Source organism: Lepidochelys kempii, chromosome 2 (assembly GCF_965140265.1).
Source record: "Lepidochelys kempii isolate rLepKem1 chromosome 2, rLepKem1.hap2, whole genome shotgun sequence".
Taxonomy (NCBI): domain Eukaryota; kingdom Metazoa; phylum Chordata; order Testudines; family Cheloniidae; genus Lepidochelys; species Lepidochelys kempii.
The window spans coordinates 188499029-188517005 of record NC_133257.1 but is presented as its reverse complement, the minus strand read 5'-3'; the positions used below and the strand labels follow the sequence as shown (position 1 = coordinate 188517005).

Genomic DNA, 17977 nt, shown 5'->3' with positions numbered 1-17977 from the left:
TGGTTAGTCTCTAAGGTGCCACAAGTACTCCTTTTCTTTTAACAGAAAAGACTACTCTTTTTCTTGAACTTGGTTGCAAGCAGATCCACATCTCCCAACTGGAGATGATCTCTTGTACCATCTGGTCCTTCAGAGGCCACTTGTGCATCTGAGAAATTTCTCTACTGAGCTCATCTGCCAATACATTACTGTCCCCTGCTAAACAGATAGACATTGCGTAGAATGCACCAGTTGTGAACACGATGACTGCAATGGTAACCCATGTCCAACATACAAAAGAAGGTACTCTTTTATAGAAGGCTTATAGAGCAGAGGCTAAAGGAAGTAGAGCATAAGGCTGACCACGAATAAAGTTGAGAGATGCAAATTTGAGGGATTTAAGAAACGTAAATCCTCTCATACTGATTCTTGCCAAAGGAAGAAGACTTGTAAGGGGCTGTTAAAACTGTAAGTCCATTCCATACACCATCCTAAGACATGGGAATCTGCTGCTGTAATCATGAAATAAAAGAAATAAAGAATAATGCTACCAAGACAGTTACTCCTCACAGTAAAATGGTTGGCTCAAACTGTGGCTGAAAAAAAGGCATATGGTGGCATTTCCAAATACCGACTGCCTTGGCACACAGGAGAGGAGACAGGGCACTGCCTTGCTTGCTTGCAGATGTAATACAGGGCCAACTATATTGTCCATCGTTATCTGTACAACTTTCCTCCTTATTTGAGAAAGAAAAGATCTGAGAACCAGGTGAAGTTGCTCTCAGTTCTAAAACATTTATCTGAAAATTCTTTTCCTGAAATGCCCAGTGACCTCAAACTATCAGAGAACCCAGATGAGCTCACCATCCATTGTCTGATGCATTGAGATTACTGTGGCAAATGAAAAAAGGGAACTGGACACCTTTGAGAATATTCGCTCCGTTTGTCCTCCACATCAAAAAAATAAAAAATATCCTGAGGCATAGTGACTAGCATGAGAAGAATGTCCGGTTTTGGCTTGTTTAACTTGAGCCATCCACCGTTGCATTGGCCTCATTCTGAGGAATGCACATGGAATAACATAAATAGACACTGCCATGAGACCTCTTAGACCCAAATAGAAAATTACTTTCTGGGTCTGATGACACAGAATCTCTGGAATACCATCACTACCCCAAATCTTTCCTCTGGAAGGAACGCTCTTTCTGCTACCAAGTCCAGTATAGCTCCTATAAAATGGATTCTCTGACTTAGACATAAATTGGACTTTTTGATATTCAGAAGTAGTCCTAATCCATAAGTACGGAGCAGCACCTGAATGTGAGCTAGCAAATCTTCACATAACAGAGCCTTCAGCAGCCAATCATCTAACTATGGGTAAACAAAGATACCCTATTTTCTTAGATGCATGCATTGCTGCTACAGAAAGACACTTAATATAGACCCTTGGCACTGTAGAAAGGCCAAATGGAAGAACCTTGTACTAAAAATATCTCTGTGCCATCACAAAAAAGAGGTACTTCAGATGATTTAGCCAATTAGAGTTATGGAAATATGCATCTTTTAAATTGAGAACTGAAAACCAATCTATACTTCAAAGTGATGGAATTATGAATGCTAGGGTTAACGTTCCAAACCAAACTTCCAGAAGAACTTGTTCAACTTTCTTAAATCTAAGATTGGACAGACCACTTCACTGTCTGGTAATTAGCCACCCTAATACCTAAGAATGTGTTGATTTATTTCTAATTATACATAAAGCTCAGGTCTATTGAATGAATACATGCATATCATGCAAACACACAACGTCTCTCCAGAGCAGGATCTTTGCACTGTGGTGGCACAGAAAGCCTCAAAATCCGTGGCATTGCTTTGTCTTCAGTGATAAGACCTTCATTTGCACGACTGTCAGTTCAGCAAATTTCATGAGCACTATATTCACTAGAAAAAAAATTGAAAAAACTAATATCCAGATAAATTCTCAGTGAAACTTAATATATTTCAGGATTTAGAATTTATTTTACTGTACAGGAATAAATTAATGTTCCTTTGAATGCCTCTGTTTTGCTTCTATGCCATGGATATCTACAGATAGAAAGAAGTCTCCCTTTGCTAAGATGACATTTACGTGGTTTATAACAACCATGTCTTGGAGTGACATCTTACTATGTATCCATTACTACCGGCTGGAAAGAGTCCAGAAAACAATCAGTTGTGTGTTCTTGGCCGCTTGACGATTTGGAGATTTTCTATGTATCTGGAGATTTCCTCCATTAAGTACAATCTGTAAGCAATAAAGAAGTGTACTTATCTTGATCCCCTCCCCACCCCCCCAGTAAGGAATGTTTTCAGCCTTTGGCTTTCCCTTGGGCAATTGGTCTTAAACAAACAGTAAATGCCAACCTTGGCTGTGGCTCTGCTCAATTCTTTTTCATTTTGTGAGTGGGGACCATAAATCTGTTCTTTTCTTTTCTAACAAAGCAAAGTTGTCACAATAGAAATTAACTATAAGACATATAATATATATAGCAAAAAAAGTGTTTAAAGTTTACTACTTTTGGGCCTCAAAGGACACTGATGACCTGACAAGATGGAGTGTTTAGAGCCTTGTATACCAATTTTTTATCAGAAAAAAACTGGCAGAAAAAAAAAGATCTGTGCAAAAAATAAACCGTAGCAAGGGTTGTACTAGCTCACCAAACAATCCTCAAAAGAAATCCATAACATGAATAAATTCAACATTTACATCATAGAAATTCTTTATTTAGCATCTTATAACCAAAATCATGTATAAATGTTGGGTATACAGAGAAAGCTACTTCATTTTTGCAATCTACTACTACTGGGTAGGTCATGGTCGTATCACGATTATTTAAATTCAGGAGCAATACTTCACTGACAATGTACTGCAGTGCTTTAGGCTACAGTCATCTCACAATGCCTGAAGGGTTATTACAGTGGAGAAATTCTGAGGACAATAAAAGATCCTTACCCCTTCCCGAAGGCACCTCATTAGCACAGTGTAAGCAGCCAAGGGAACGACCCAGCATTCTCTGGGGTGCACCTTTTTTTCTTCCTGTAATGAAGTGGAAGGATCAGCAATGAAGCTAACAGCACAAATGATATTAACCCCTTAATTAAAAAAAATCATAATATCTCAGCCATGAAAGATACACTTATCAGATTTTAAAAGGTTAATATACAGATGTCGACTGAATAAAATCTAGAAGATAGATTAAATTCTGGAACAAAAGTTGAATTTAATATTTTGGATTTTTATGGCACAAAAGTTGATTTTTATTATATTGTTGAAGCATGCTTTAAAATTCCTAGGAGTATTTGTCCTGAGGTTTGTATTTTTCATTGGCTTAATGTAATTCACACTCTAAACCAGTCCCTACAATCTCGGCAATCATTTTGATTAATTCGTTACCTGTTTCTAAAGTATTAAAAATAGAAAAAAATTTTAAAGAAGTGATTACATTTAAATTATACCTAGAAATACATTTGCTTTCTGTCTCTCAATTTAAAAAAGTTTTTAAAGAAAATTTGTTTTTGAAAAATATACAGAAGTTATAAAGAGTAGCTTATTCAAGACCCAGTATGGAGCACTTGGAAATCTGTTATTTATCTAGATAGAAGTAACAATATTCCAGAATCCTTACATACCTGTCCTATTGGAATAGTCTTGTTCCCTTCACTAAAATGAGAATATTATTCCACTATTAGTGGTAAATGGACTATTGCTTTTTTTTTGTTTTTGTTTTAAGTAGCATATTACAAATTGTCAGGTAAATAGAATGTCATTTGGATTTTCTTCGTATAGAAAGAACCTGTAACATTTCATGAAAACAAATTGCACACTTAGGTGCTAACTTGCATTTGATAGTATATAGGTGCTAGTAACTGCAGGAGAAAAACATTTGCTGGGAAAATTAAAGAGAATAATCTTTTTATGTGCTGTATACTCTAAAAAGCATAGGATGTACAAAGTGGTCAAGTTAAAGTTGCAGGAACAACCTTAATTTTCTGTCTCTCCTGACTTTTAGGATTCAATATATAATTCAACATCACCATTGCATTAACAAGATATAGTAGTTGAAGAAAAGAAATTAATGAATTGCTTTCCATATATTTTAATTTGAGAGGAACACAAATACATACAACCCTAATCAAAAATCAAATACTTAATTTCTTTCATTCCAACATTATCATTTCTTAAACCTGGTTTCATTCAAAGGGAGAATAAAGTTTAAGTTGATTGCAAAGGGCTTCAATAGAGAAGCTGAGTTTTTAATCAATGTCTAATTTTCTTTGAGCTCTATGCCAGCTAACTACCAATTAAAAAGTGTGGTGTAATTTCCCCTGGAACTGACACATGCAAACATGATAGATTTGTCAAGTTACATGGTGTAACCACGGGAGATTCAATTTAACGCCAGCCATGGACACCTAACCCTGGGCTACGATGTTCTCCCCCCTGCTTTTTTTTTTTTTTTTTAATTTATCTGCAGATATTTATATAGAGATATTTTTCATTTACATTTTTTTCATGTTACTGTTAAAAGAAAATCGGAGATTAAATGCTCAAAGTAACCCCGAATATTTGAGAAATATTACAAAAAACGTGAAAGGGTGTAAAAGTCATCTCTGGACACTGGCAAGCTGGGTTTTAACTACAGTTTGCCTTTCCCCATCCACTGCAAAAGTGAACAGGGAAAAATAATATGTAACCTTACATTACAGCCCAATCAAGTTCAAGCAGAGGATGGCTTGTAATTCCATAGGAGGAATAAGGGCTTGTCTACACAGTGCCAGCAAAGCACTCTAGAGGGGTGTGATTTGTAGAGTGCTTTAATGCGTTGTGCTCCATGTAGTTCCCTCTGATGTGCTCTCAAAAGTACCTAGTTCACGTTAATGTAGTCCTATACCATATTAATTATAAGAGAACATGCATTTGGTCTGTGAAGGATAAACTGTGAATACTTGTGTGTGTGTGTAAGAGAAATTACTAATTGTAACTGGAGTTAACCAATGTTCATATCCACTTTACATCCTCATTCTGGTCTTGTGCCCTTATGAAATTAATATAGTAATATTCAAAACCTTTAGATAATGTAGTTAATGCATATGCCTCAAGGGAAACAAAGTATAACATGCAATATCCTTTAATACCTTTTTAATCTGAAGTGATCTACATTCTAAAGAATAAAAACAGAATTTTAATTCTTAAAAGAAGAAAAAAAGAAGCACATGGGTGTTTAGAAAAATTCCATCTTCTGTTATTACTATTAATAGTATCTCTCTTTCTACAAAAGTCAGCATTGTCTAGAAAATGCTACTCCAGGTAATGGTTGATGCAGAACATTGTTCCTTTTGTTTCTAGCTCAATGGTCCAAATTCAGCCTGTCAGTAATCATCAGAATTTGCTATTTGAAATTGCTTGGTCGCAGTTCAGTTCCTAGAGGATAGCTGTTCACATATAAAAATAAACACTGTTACAATTGGAACCCATATTGATAGTCTCAGCAGAGGACAATATATGTGAACTACGCATTCAAACTTAAAGATGGTCTCCCTCCTGATAAGTGTTGTAAAACACTGCTGGGGCAGCAAGGGCAAAATGCTACACTGCTGTCTGCATTATACTGTACCTTACCTGTGCACTGAGACAGAGGACCATAACATACTTAACTCTCTATTTCTTGATTTTTGTGCAATAAAAATTTCAGTTAAGTACTCATTTGCTGTTTAACATGCCAGATGCAGAGCAACACTGATCCATGTACATCACCACTGAAATGCAGGCAAGGGAATGTTGCATCAGTTAACCAATGTCAAAATTCACTCACATTCAGGTCACACAGAAAGGCCCATTTATGACGTTCTTTGTGGGTGGAGAAGGAATCATGTGAGAATAGAGTTGTAAGTATGGAGGGAAATCAGTGATTGGGGAAGAAGCTTTTAACAGCTGGAAAAAGCTTTCAACAATTTATGGAGTTGGTTTTGGGCTTTCATTTTCTTTTTTTTTTTTTTTTTTTATAAAGTAAATCCCCATTCACTGAAAATGTAGAGAACTTCTGAGAGCTATTTTCTACTGTGCATACAGCACCAGTGGCCCAGTAAAAGCAAGACAGTTTAATAAGGACTACAGGAACAGTCACTGTTCCATAAAAACATTTCAATCCTGCTACCATCATTCTGGATTCTCTCCTTCCAAGGCAGGGAAATACCATTACATGAATTAGAAGCATTAAATGCTTCATTTCAGTTTTAAAATGTCTCTTTCAGCAAGCATAAAGAAACATTTTTAGAAATAACAGAGAGCATTGAGAAGTGTAAACAGGGATAACGGAGAAAAAATAAAAAATCTACAGTGAAAGAGTAAGAAATCTAAACAAAGATGTTAAAACTTCTATGATCTGTCCTGGAAATTCACAAAGTAGAGGGGGAATATAAAATGGCAACCAAATAATTCCATGGCCCCTTTAAAAGTTACATTTTATTTCAAACAAGAGCTTCAGGCATTTCCTTCTCTTAATGGCAATAGCTAATGAGAGAGAGCAAGAGAGAGTGGGCGCAACAGTGTGGGATTTTACAAGACTTGCAAATCCCCTGTACTTTTAATGTCACAGCACTTGAACACATTAAACATTAAAAAGGCCTGCACTTGAGTGGTAACAAATGCTAAGAATACCCACATAGGATGTTTACCTTACTTTTGAAAAGGATTTAAAACATTAAAAAGATTTGCAACGATCATTTTATAGACTTACCTGACTGGCTATCAGGTAAAGCACCTCCCCAAGGGCAGGTAAAAGGCATTGTTTCAATTTGCTGTTCCTGAAGTTTTCCCTGATCAGTTCAGTTAGGAGTATGACTGCCTAAAATATAAAATATGATAGGCCTTAATTGGCAACCTTGTCTCAGATAAAACTTACACTGAAAACCAACTGAGATGTGCCTGATTCTAATTCTGCAGTCCTCACTCAGGCAGAACTTTCACATTGTACCTTAAAAATTTCTTCCTGTTCTTCTTTACCAACCTCATTCTATGTGCATGAAACTACTAAGAGGTATTGTTTATACTATAGACAGTAGTGACCCTTAAAGTCAATTGTTTCCAAAAGTTACTGCATGCTATGTACCTGAGATGCTGGGTTATTTTTACATACTTTATATAAGCGGTAATTATGGTATTACAGATACCATGGTGTGTTAACACTTGAAAATATTAGCTTTTTCAGGACTACTGTAAAATATCTTACAGCTTGTACTACCCTTTTCAGAGGATCAATAAACCATTACCAGCTACAAATCTTGATACACACCAGGAGGAATAAAATTTAATATTTCATATAAATAATAGGGCCTTCCTATTGCATGCTTACCTCCATGATATTTTAAAATGTACAAAAATCAGTACAAGGCTGACCAGCAATTTGAAAACAAGACTATAGAAACAACTGCATTATCACAATCTTTGGCATGACAAATATACTGTGCACTATTTCACTCTTCCGTCTGTAAATACTTCCTTTTCCAATTTCCTTTGAGAAACCAAAAGTACCTCTTGTTGTCAGTCTGAGGAGAAAGTTCCTATGTTTCGTTTACGCCTTTTTGCTGGGGAACAACTGACTGCAGACTTTTTTAGCAGTATTTTTATTTTTATTTTTTTTTAAAAAAGATTGTATCTCCCAAGACAAGTATCACACAGTCATTAATTCCAAGATCTTGGATGTCTACTTTGTTTTCAGTACCTGATGGGAAAAGTAAAAGTCTATCCAATGAAGACGAATCATATCTGACCAAACAAATAATGTACTGGTGATATTCTTTTCATTGTTGAATTCTGATCTAATTTTATGCTTCCATATGGGTAAAGAGTACCCTACCCATGCAGTGTGCTGTGCCACCTTTTTAACATACAAGTAGTAAAGAGAATGGTCACTCAGAAACCGAGAGACCAGATATGTTTCTTAATGGAGATGGATCTAGACCTCACGCACAAAAGACAAGACTTAGAGAAAAAACTGGAAGTGAGTAAGCTGGAGATAGGGCTTCTGGTGGCAGCACTGCAGTCCCAGTGGAAAAACTGTGCAGAAAGGAGTCCCTCTGTAGCTTATTAAGGCACTGGATATAGGAAGAGAGGCTGGTGAAGTCCAGAGCCGCCTGAGTTACTCTCCTGCTCACCCAACTGTAAGTGCAAGTCCAAGTTCCATTGAAGCAGAGTAGTGTGTTAAAAGTCCAGGAGACTAAATTAAATAGCGATACAAAATAATGATCAAATGAGTTAGTATCAGAGGGGAAAAAAAAGAAAATTCTACCTATCAGAAAATATCAGAAGCTTAGGTACCCACAGGTGTTAGGATTCTTAGGTCTGGAGGATACAGACAACTTATCAGTAAATTTGGACATAGCCTCCCAATCTACAAAATCATATTTATATAATAGTGGCTGCAGATATGCAATGTGCATTTGTAATGACAAGGCTGAATAAATCTTTATTCCCATCAAATCTAAGGTCTTACAAATCCACACGTAAAGACAAAGTCTCTCATTTGCCACCATCACAGCAAGAGAGTTAGGGGCCGGACGTGAGAGGCACTCAAACCTCTGCATAGAGACATACATTGGTAGATGTGCAGATGAACGAGCCTCTGATAGTGTGGTAAAAGAATAAATGGACACAAATCAGATGTCAAGAATTATAACATTCAAAAATCAGTCGGAGAACACTTCAATCTCTCCGGTCACTCGATTACAGACCTAAAAGTGGCAATTCTTCAACAAAAAAACTTCAAAAACCAGACTCCAATGACAGACTGCTGAATTGGAATAAATTTGCAAACTGGACACCATTAATTTAGGCTTGAATAAAGACTGGGAGTGGATGTGTCATTACACAAAGTAAAACTATTTCCCCATGTTCCCACCCATGGTTCCTCACATGTTCTTGTCAACTGCTGGAAATGGCCCACCTTGATTATCATTACAAAAGGTTTTTTTTCCCCTCACCTGCTGGTAATAGCTCACCTTACCTGACCACTGTCATTACAGTGTGTATGGTAACACCCATTGTTTCATGTTCTCTGTGTAAATGAAATCTCCCCACTGTATTTTCCACTGCATGCACCCAATGAAGTGAGCTGTAGCTCACGAAAGCTTATGCTCAAATAAATTTGTTAGTTTCTAAAGTGCCACAAGTACTCCTTTTCTTTTTACGGATACAGACTAACACGGCTGCTACTCTGAAACCTGTTAAAATCCTTAGGCACAGAAGAGGAGGAATCCAGCACCATGGAGAGATCTGGTGAGGAGGAAGAGGAAAGGAGGGGAGCTAACAGATCTCCTGTGGCAACACTTGCTCCTATAACAACGATTCAGACTGAACCAGCTCAGAGGGAACAACTTCAGTCTGAGTCTGCAGCCTAGGCGGCTCAAGAGAAGAGACTATGAAGGGGATTGGCTGCCTTACCCTGGACTGAACTGAGGACTGAGATCTTGCAGATCAAGGAATGTCCCAAGGAGGCCACTGAAGATATGGCATTGGGGGCCATAAAAAGTTGGGCTAAGAGCCCCATATCCCAATACAAACAATATGCATTTTAATATGGCTAAATGTAAATATATACATCTAGAAACAATGAATGTAGGCCATACTTAAGGATTGGGGACTTTACTCCGGGAAGCAGTGATTCTGAAATAGTTTTGGGGGCCGTAGTGGATAATCAGCTAACACGAGCTCCCACTGTGATGCCATGGCCAAAAGAACTAATGATGCCATGGGATGCATAAAGAGGAGAATCTTGAGTAGGAGTAGAGAGGTTATTTTACCTCTGTATTTGGCACTGGAGCGACCGCTGCTGGAATACTTGTGGTGCGCACAATTCAAGGATGTTGATAAATTGGAGTGGATTCAAAGAAGAGCCATGAGAATGATTAAAGGATTTGAAAACATGCCTTATAGTGATAGACTCAAAGAGCTCAGTATATTTTCCTTAACAAAGAGAAGGTTAATGAGTGACTTGATTACAGTCTATAAGTACCTACATGGGGAACCAATATTTAAGAATGGGCTCTTCAATCTAGCAAAGAAGCTTGAAAACAAATAAAAGTGCTTTAACTGTCAAAAAAGCAGCTAAAATAACAAATCTAAAAGAGAAGGATGGGAGTGAAGCAAATTACATTTGATAGCTCCAGTGGAGGCAGAATACCTGGCAGGTAAAGGGGGCACAGCTAGCACAGGTCATCCTGAACCTTTGAACCATATTTGGAAATTGCAGACAAGAGAGGAATAGCCCATACATATCAGAATGTGAGACACACTGGGCTGAAGAAAAAAGCCAAGGAAAAACTGACAGCAACCATCATTAAACAAAGATTTTTCTGAGGGACAAATGCTTCTTGATTACCAGCTATTTTGTTTTTTTCTAAAGTTTCTTTTGGTGATTTGCTCTGCTTTTGTAAATGCAGATATAATGTGCTCTTGTTTACACAACAAGATAATGAGGTGATACTGATCAAGGTATAGTTCCTTAGTTCCTTCCACATTTTGTTCTAGATTTCAATAAAGGATGCCTGTCAAAATATAGTCCCATGTAATTTATTATTATTGACTGGTTCATGTCTATCATGAAGCTTTCAGAAACAAAGTGGCCTTTGTGACATTGACCAGTATTCTCCTTTTGTATTAATCATAAGCATTAACTAACCATCTGCAAATGTTCAGAGACATATGTTGGATGTTACTTAGGGCAGCTGTTCTCAACCGGGGGGGGGGGGGGCAGTCCATGAGCCCTTTCAGAGGGGCCGCAGAACCCCACGGCTGAAACCTGGTGACCGAAGCCCCAGTGCTGAAGCCGGGAGTGGCACGGGGCTGAAGCCAGCGACAACCCCCCTGCACCGAAGCCAGGAGCAGTGCTAAAGCCAGCACCCCATCCCCGAGCTGGGAGCAGCACAGGGCTGAAGCCAGCAGCCCCCCACCAAGCCGCGAGCAACACGGGGCTGAAGCCAGCACCCCCTCAAGCCCCCAGAGCTGGGAGCGGTGTGGAGCTGAAGCCAGCAAACCTCCTCCAACACAGCCAGGAGCAACCGGAGGGGCTGAAGCTGGGAGCCTCAGCAATCCTCCTCCTCCTCCCCCCAAAGCTGGGAGCCGCACTGGGAGCCCCCCTATGCTACACCCTGCCTGCATCCATAGCTACGCCCCTGCCTGCACCCTGAGCTACTCCCCTCCCTGCACACAGCCCCTAGCTATTCCCACCCTGTACCCTGAGCTACTACCCTCCCTACGCACAACCCCAGCTACCTCCTTCCTGCACCTTCAGCTACCTTCTGGACGGCATACAGCCCCAGCTGTGAGTTATATTTTCTGGTTGCATCCCTCCACAGCCCAAACAGGCTGGGTGGCCTCCTGAGTGAGTCAGGGGGTGGAGGTGGCGCTCCCTCCCTGGACCCCGCTGTGCAGAGCTGGTTCGAGCCACGCTAGGCTCTTACCCACCCCACAAATAGAAGTAAAATTATGCCTATGCCCAAGGGTCCCCCCCAGCCCGGAGCCCCAAGTTTTCCCCCAACCCAGGCATTTTATACCATGTTGAGGGGAGGCCTCAACAAGTAAAAGACTTAGGGCACAAGAGATATCAATTTTGTCATCGTATAGCTTTTCTAATTTAGGTATGCAATACATGACTTATTAAAATGTTGATACAAAAGGTATAAAATACAGTACAATAAAAAATTTAAACCATAATTGAGTGTGTCCTTATGCATACAAGGACACAGCAAAGCTAGGAAATACAAAGTACTACTTAGTAAATACTTTAAACACAGAAGTACCTTAGATAAAAACAATTATCTGTTATTTTCTGAGAAGGCCTCCAGATACTACAAAAATCAGCAAAAATTCACCATTCTTTCATTCTTTGAAACAAAATTCATTGATATTCCAGGATTTTTATTCACAATTTCAGAGTATCACTACCATGGGATGTCTCAAGGTATAGCCCAAAGCTTTATACCCCTTTTATAAATCACTTCAGATTAATTGTGAAACATTATCCTTCAAATATTTCGGTAAACTACAATACAGTGGTCGTGAAATGATCCTAGACAAAGTTTTTATTTTGCTGGATTTTCTAAAATGAATTTTGTTATAAGGTTTACAAACTTTTACCATCGCAAGGTGAAACACGCATAAAATTGGTTGCTTAGTAAGCAAATACTCTGGTCTGTTAGGTTGCCTGCTTCTAATACATCCAATTAACGTTCTTGTGGGTCATAACCTCTTAGAATGCAGAAGCAAGGTTCCAGACAACAATCTCATTGGCACTTGCATCTGGGTATCACTAGTTTTTTTAGCTTGTGTTTTAATTTAAAAAACTAAAATAATATATTTTAAAGCTTCTAACAGAGAATACAGAACAGTGAGAAAAACACTACAGTTTTGGTTCAGTGGTTCTGAACTGAATAATAACTGATATTAGCATCTTCTTCCTCATCAGATGTGTTCTCTATGGAATAACTGATGTATATTATATGAAATAAAATATACACCTTCCAATTTAAAAAAACCCACCTATTTGTGCACAGTCTACGTAACAATAGGTTTCTATCACTTACTGTTATCCACCCCACTTCCTTCAAGCGGTTTGTCACACTCACTTGTTGTACCTTCCCTTAAAATTAGACTACAAGCCTTTCAAGACAGGGACAGCGTCATCCTATGTATTTCTATAGTGCCTAACCCAACGAGAACCTTATCCTGATTGTGGCTTTTATACCACTAGTACTAATCCAAACACACACAATATGGGATACTAAGGAAAGAACAGCAGTGGACAGCACTCAAAAGTTAGCATTTACCGACCATTACCACAAACTTCCTAATCAAAGTATAGAGGAAAATTCTTGCCTCTGAAATACCACTCTGTGGTAAATGTTATGAAATACTGACTTTTTAATGACAGGTTTCAGAGTAACAGCCGTGTTAGTCTGTATTCGCAAAAAGAAAAGGAGTACTTGTGGCACCTTAGAGACTAACCAATTTATTTGAGCATGAGCTTTCGTGAGCTACAGCTCACTTCATCGGATGCATACCGTCGAAACTGCAGCAGACTTTATATACACACAGAGAAGAAGGTATTGTTTCATATTCTCTGTGTGTATATAAAGTCTGCTGCAGTTTCCACGGTATGCATCCGATAAGTGAGCTGTAGCTCACGAAAGCTCATGCTCAAATAAATTGGTTAGTCTCTAAGGTGCCACAAGTACTCCTTTTCTTTTTGTGACTTTTTAATGTTGAACACTTTATAAATTAGCCCTATGCTTCTCCTCTCTTTGCTGAACACATTCAAGAAACCAAGTTCCCTGTAGCCATAGACAAAACATGCATACCTAAAATGATGTGGCCCATTGAGTCAGAGGGGTATCTTGTTTCCTCCCCAGATCCATGGAGAGGCCCTTCTCAGGTCATCTGCAACTAGAACTATAGGAGAGATGTGTGGCAGAGTCTCAAGATCAGGAATCCTGGTCTAGAAATGTGCCTTGCAAAAAATGGGCCCTAACTAATCTCTTCTCCCACAAACACAAATATTACTTTTACTCCTTACAGGAATAATATAGGATAGATTAAAGGTGTAAATTAACTCTGATTTAGGGACAAATATAAGAGTACAAAATTTGGGCCATAGACTTTTTGTTCAAGGTTAAAGGGCAATAACCAATAAATAAAATACGACTACACTTTTTATTTATTACTTGGGAAAAAACTGTAATAAAAAAGTCAATTTATATTAATTATCGACAATATGTCATCTCTCCCCAGTCTGGCTATTTTTTTTTCTTTTCTATCAGCCTACATTTTCCCTATTGAGCAATTAGTAATGAACAGTAAGTCCCACAGTGTCTTGAAAAGGCATTTTAAATATAACACATCAGTTAGACATTTTATACTAGCTGTCAAGTTGGATGGACATAACAGATATAGTTACAATAAAAAAAACAGAGCTAAGATATAAGATTTATATCTGCATAGACAGCCATTAGCTATAGTATGACAAAATAATATGTCAATTTAATATGTTATTCCTTGGATATTTTCACCCCAATTCAGGCATCTAGAAGTTTCTCTGCAGTTCAGAAGCCAGTACTATAGTTTGTTCACAAACAAGAGCTATTTTATATCTTATGAAGTAGGTGGCAGAGATTTACAATGTTACTCCATTTTTAATCCATTGGTATGAGGTGTCAGTAAGCATTAGTGGGAATTAAAACACATTTGTAATGCTGTAGACCCTTACAGAGATAAAACTGCCTATGCCTCCAGCATAATAGAAATTGCTGTAGAGCTCAATGTCTTGTAAGTAGACACACATCATGTTATGTGTGCTGGTAATAACAAAACAACTTCACTTTCCTTTGAACAGAGTACTCTCCCTTGGCTGCAAAAGTAGGTTATATAGTGTTGGCACTAAACAAAAAACTCTCTACTATAACTTTTTTTAAAAGTACACATGAAAAAGGACATATACTCTACAGTTACAAAGAAAGATAATGGTGTTTCTTAGAATATCCTAAAATACCAATTTGCATAAGTGGGGAAAGGTGATGGTTGAACACTATCTATCTTTGGTTGAAGACTATAAAGATCTGGAAATATCTTCACAAAAAATATGGCAAGTTCATTAGACTTATGTGTTATTTGTGTATCTGGATGACATTACTGTATTCTTAAAAATGATTTCATCACAAGTTATCTGTCTGAAAATTCAATAAGGCCATTCATTAAGACCAAGATAACATTTCTTGACACCTTAAATGACTGATTGGAGCAGCTAGTCCTGGAACCCACAAGAGGAGAGGCAATTCTTGATTTAGTCATAAAGTGGAGCACAGCATCAGGTCCAAGAAGTGAATATAGCTGGACCACTTGGTAACAGTGACCATAATAAAATTAAATTTAACATCCCTGTGGCAGGGAAAACATCACAGCGGCCCAACACTGTAGCATTTAATTTCAGAAAGGGGGACTACACAAAAATGAGGAGATTAGTTAAACAGAAAGTAAAAGGTACAGCAGTAAAAGTAAAATCCCTGCAAGCTGCATGGAAACTTTTTAAAGACACTGTAATAGACACTCAACTTAAGTGTATACTCCAAATTAAAAATCATACTAAGAGAACCAAAAAAGAGCCACCATGGCTAAACAAAGTAAAAGAAGCAGTGAGAGGCAAAAAGGCATCCTTTAAAAAGTGGAAGTTAAATCCTCGTGAGGAAAACAGAAAGGAGCATAAACTCTGGCAAATGAAGTGTAAAAATATAATTAAGAAGGTCAAAAAAGAATTTGAAGAACAGCTAGCCAAAGACACAAAAAGTAATAGCAAATTTTTTTAAAGTACATCAGAAGCAGGAAGCCTGCTAAACCACCAGTGGGGCCACTGGACGATTGAGATGCTAAAGGAGCACTCAAGGATGATAACGCCATTGCAGAGAAATTGAAATTGCGTCCACGCTACCCCAGATTCGACCTGGCGATGTCTATTTCAGCACTAATCCCCTCGTCAGAGAGGATTTCAGAAATCAAATTTTAAGAGCCCTTTAAGTCAACAAAAATGGCTTCATCGTGTGGACGGGTGCAGGGTTAAGTCGATCTAAAGCTGCTAAATTCGACCTAAACTCGTAGTGTAGACCAGGGCTAAATGAATTCTTTGCATCGGTCTTCACGGTTGAGGATGTGAGGGAGATTTCCAAACCGGAGATTCTTTTTAGGTGACAAATCTGAGGAACTGTCCCACATTGAGGTGTCATTAGAGGAGGTTTTGGAACAAATTGATAAACTAAAACAGTAGTAAGTCACCAGTACCAGATGGCATTCACCTAATAGTTCTGAAGGAACTCAAATGTGAAATTGCAGAACTATTAACTATAGTCCATTTTTAAAAAGGACTCCAGAGGTGATCCCAGCAATTCCAGGCCAGTAAGCTTGACTTCAGCACCGGGCAAACTGGATGAAACTACAGCAAAGAACAAAACCATCAGACACATAGATGAACATAACTTGTTGGGGAAGAGTCAACATGGTTTTTGTAATGGGAAATCATGCCTCACCAATCTACTAGAATTCTTTGAGGGGGGTCAACAAGCATGTGGACAAGAGGGATCCAGCGGATAAAGTGTACTTAGGTTTTCAGAAAGCCTTTGACAAGGTCCCTCACCAAAGGCTCTTAAACAAAGTAAGTGGTCATGGAATAACATGGAAGGTCCCCTTATAGATTGTTTCCTATCTTTTAACCAGTTACCAAAAGGTAGGAATAAATGGTCAGCTTTCAGAACGGAGAGAGGTAAATAATGGTGTCCCCCAGAGGTCTGTATTGAGACCAGCCTTATTCAACATATTTATAAATGATCTGGCAAAAGGGGTAAACAGTGAGGTGGCAAAATTTTCAGATGATACAAAACTACTCAAAATAAATCCCAGGAAGACTGCAAAGAGCTACAAAAGTATCTCTCAAAACTAGGTGACTAGGCAACAAAATGGCAGATGAAATTCAATGTTGATAAATGCAAAGTAATGCACACTGGAAAACATAATCCCAGCTATACATATAAAATGATGGAGTCTAAATTAGCTGTTACCACTCAAGAAAGAGATCTTGGAGTCATTATAGATAGTTCTCTGAAGACATCCACTCAACGTGTAGCGTCAGTCAAAAAAGCAAACAGAACGATGGGAATCATTAAGAAAGGGATAGATAATAAGACAGAAAATATCATATTGCCTCTGTATAAATCCCATGCAGATGTGGTTGCCCCATGTCCAAAAAGATATATTGGAACTGGAAAATGTTCAGAAAAGGGCAACAAAAAATTTAGGGGTATGGAACTGCTTCCGTATGAGGAGAGATTAATAAAGCTTGGACTTTTCAGCTTGGAAAAGAGACGACTAAGGGGGGGAATATGATAGAGGTCTATAAAATCATGACTGGTGTGGAGAAAGTAAACAAGGAAGTGTTATCAGACGGAGTAAATAACACAAGAACTAGGGGTTGCCAAATGAAATTAATAGGCAGCAAGTTGAAAACAAACAAAAGGAAGTATTTATTCACACAACACACAGTGAACATGTGAAACGCTTTGCCAGAGGATGTTGTAAAGGCCAAGACTATAACAGGGTTCAAAAAAGAACTAGATAAATTCATGGAGGATAAGTCCATCAATGGCTATTAGCCAGGATGGGCAGGGATGGTGTCCCTTGTTAGGGGGCTTATTCCTTCACCCGCTTCCTTCCCTGGTCCTTCTCGCATGAACAGAGAGCAACAATACCCAAGTCCAAAAGTGCAAACAATTCGATGTTTATTGGGGTGAACTTCCAGCAAGCATGACTCCAGTTTCCTTCCTTGGTGTCCTCCTTCCCAGCTGACACCACAGAGCCTTACACCTGTGTCCTTGTTCCCATTTCTGCCCTTAGCCAAACATGATTCCAATTTCCTTACCCCCATTCCCTGTTCCCATTTCTCCCACCCACACACCCACCCACTCCCTTCCTGATTGACTGCAGACTATATAGTAAAACTTGAGTTCTGCTTAGCTATACCTTAACCAATCATTTTCCTGAAATTTAACTAACATGATTACGTAACCAATTATATCCCACCACCTTAATTAGTTTACACCCAGCAAAATTAATTATACAGCAGATAGGAACAATCAATCACAGAACCAGACAGATATTATACAGACAAACAATAGCAAGTGGAAACCATAATGACAAAACAATACAGAAGTGAGGATTTCATATCCCAGCTATTGATAAGTGAGTTCTTGCCAGACAGGATGCTATCAAACTAAGTTTCCATCTATATTTTCTAGGCACTTCCCTTTCTCTGGAGGTGACAGGCATTATCAGGACAGGATTGTATTCCTAACAGCCCAATAGCACCTTATTTCAATGCGACTAGTTTGGAATGTGAGGATGTGACCGGTCGCTTCCCAGCTTATGGCT

The 17977-nt window shown here is 38.4% G+C and overlaps 1 protein-coding gene across 3 annotated transcripts in view; it reads right to left on the bottom strand.

Annotated features, from left to right (window-relative positions):
* ULK4 (unc-51 like kinase 4) overlaps nt 1–17977 on the bottom strand; it is a 388751-nt gene that overhangs the window by 301576 nt on the left and 69198 nt on the right. For all 3 annotated transcript variants that reach the window (XM_073333132.1, XM_073333131.1, XM_073333133.1), the window contains exons 18-19: nt 6756–6863; nt 2972–3055 (exon numbers count right to left, since the gene is read on the bottom strand). In XM_073333132.1, coding sequence (XP_073189233.1) covers nt 2972–3055; nt 6756–6863 — 192 coding nt within the window. The remainder of the gene's footprint in view (nt 1–2971; nt 3056–6755; nt 6864–17977) is intronic.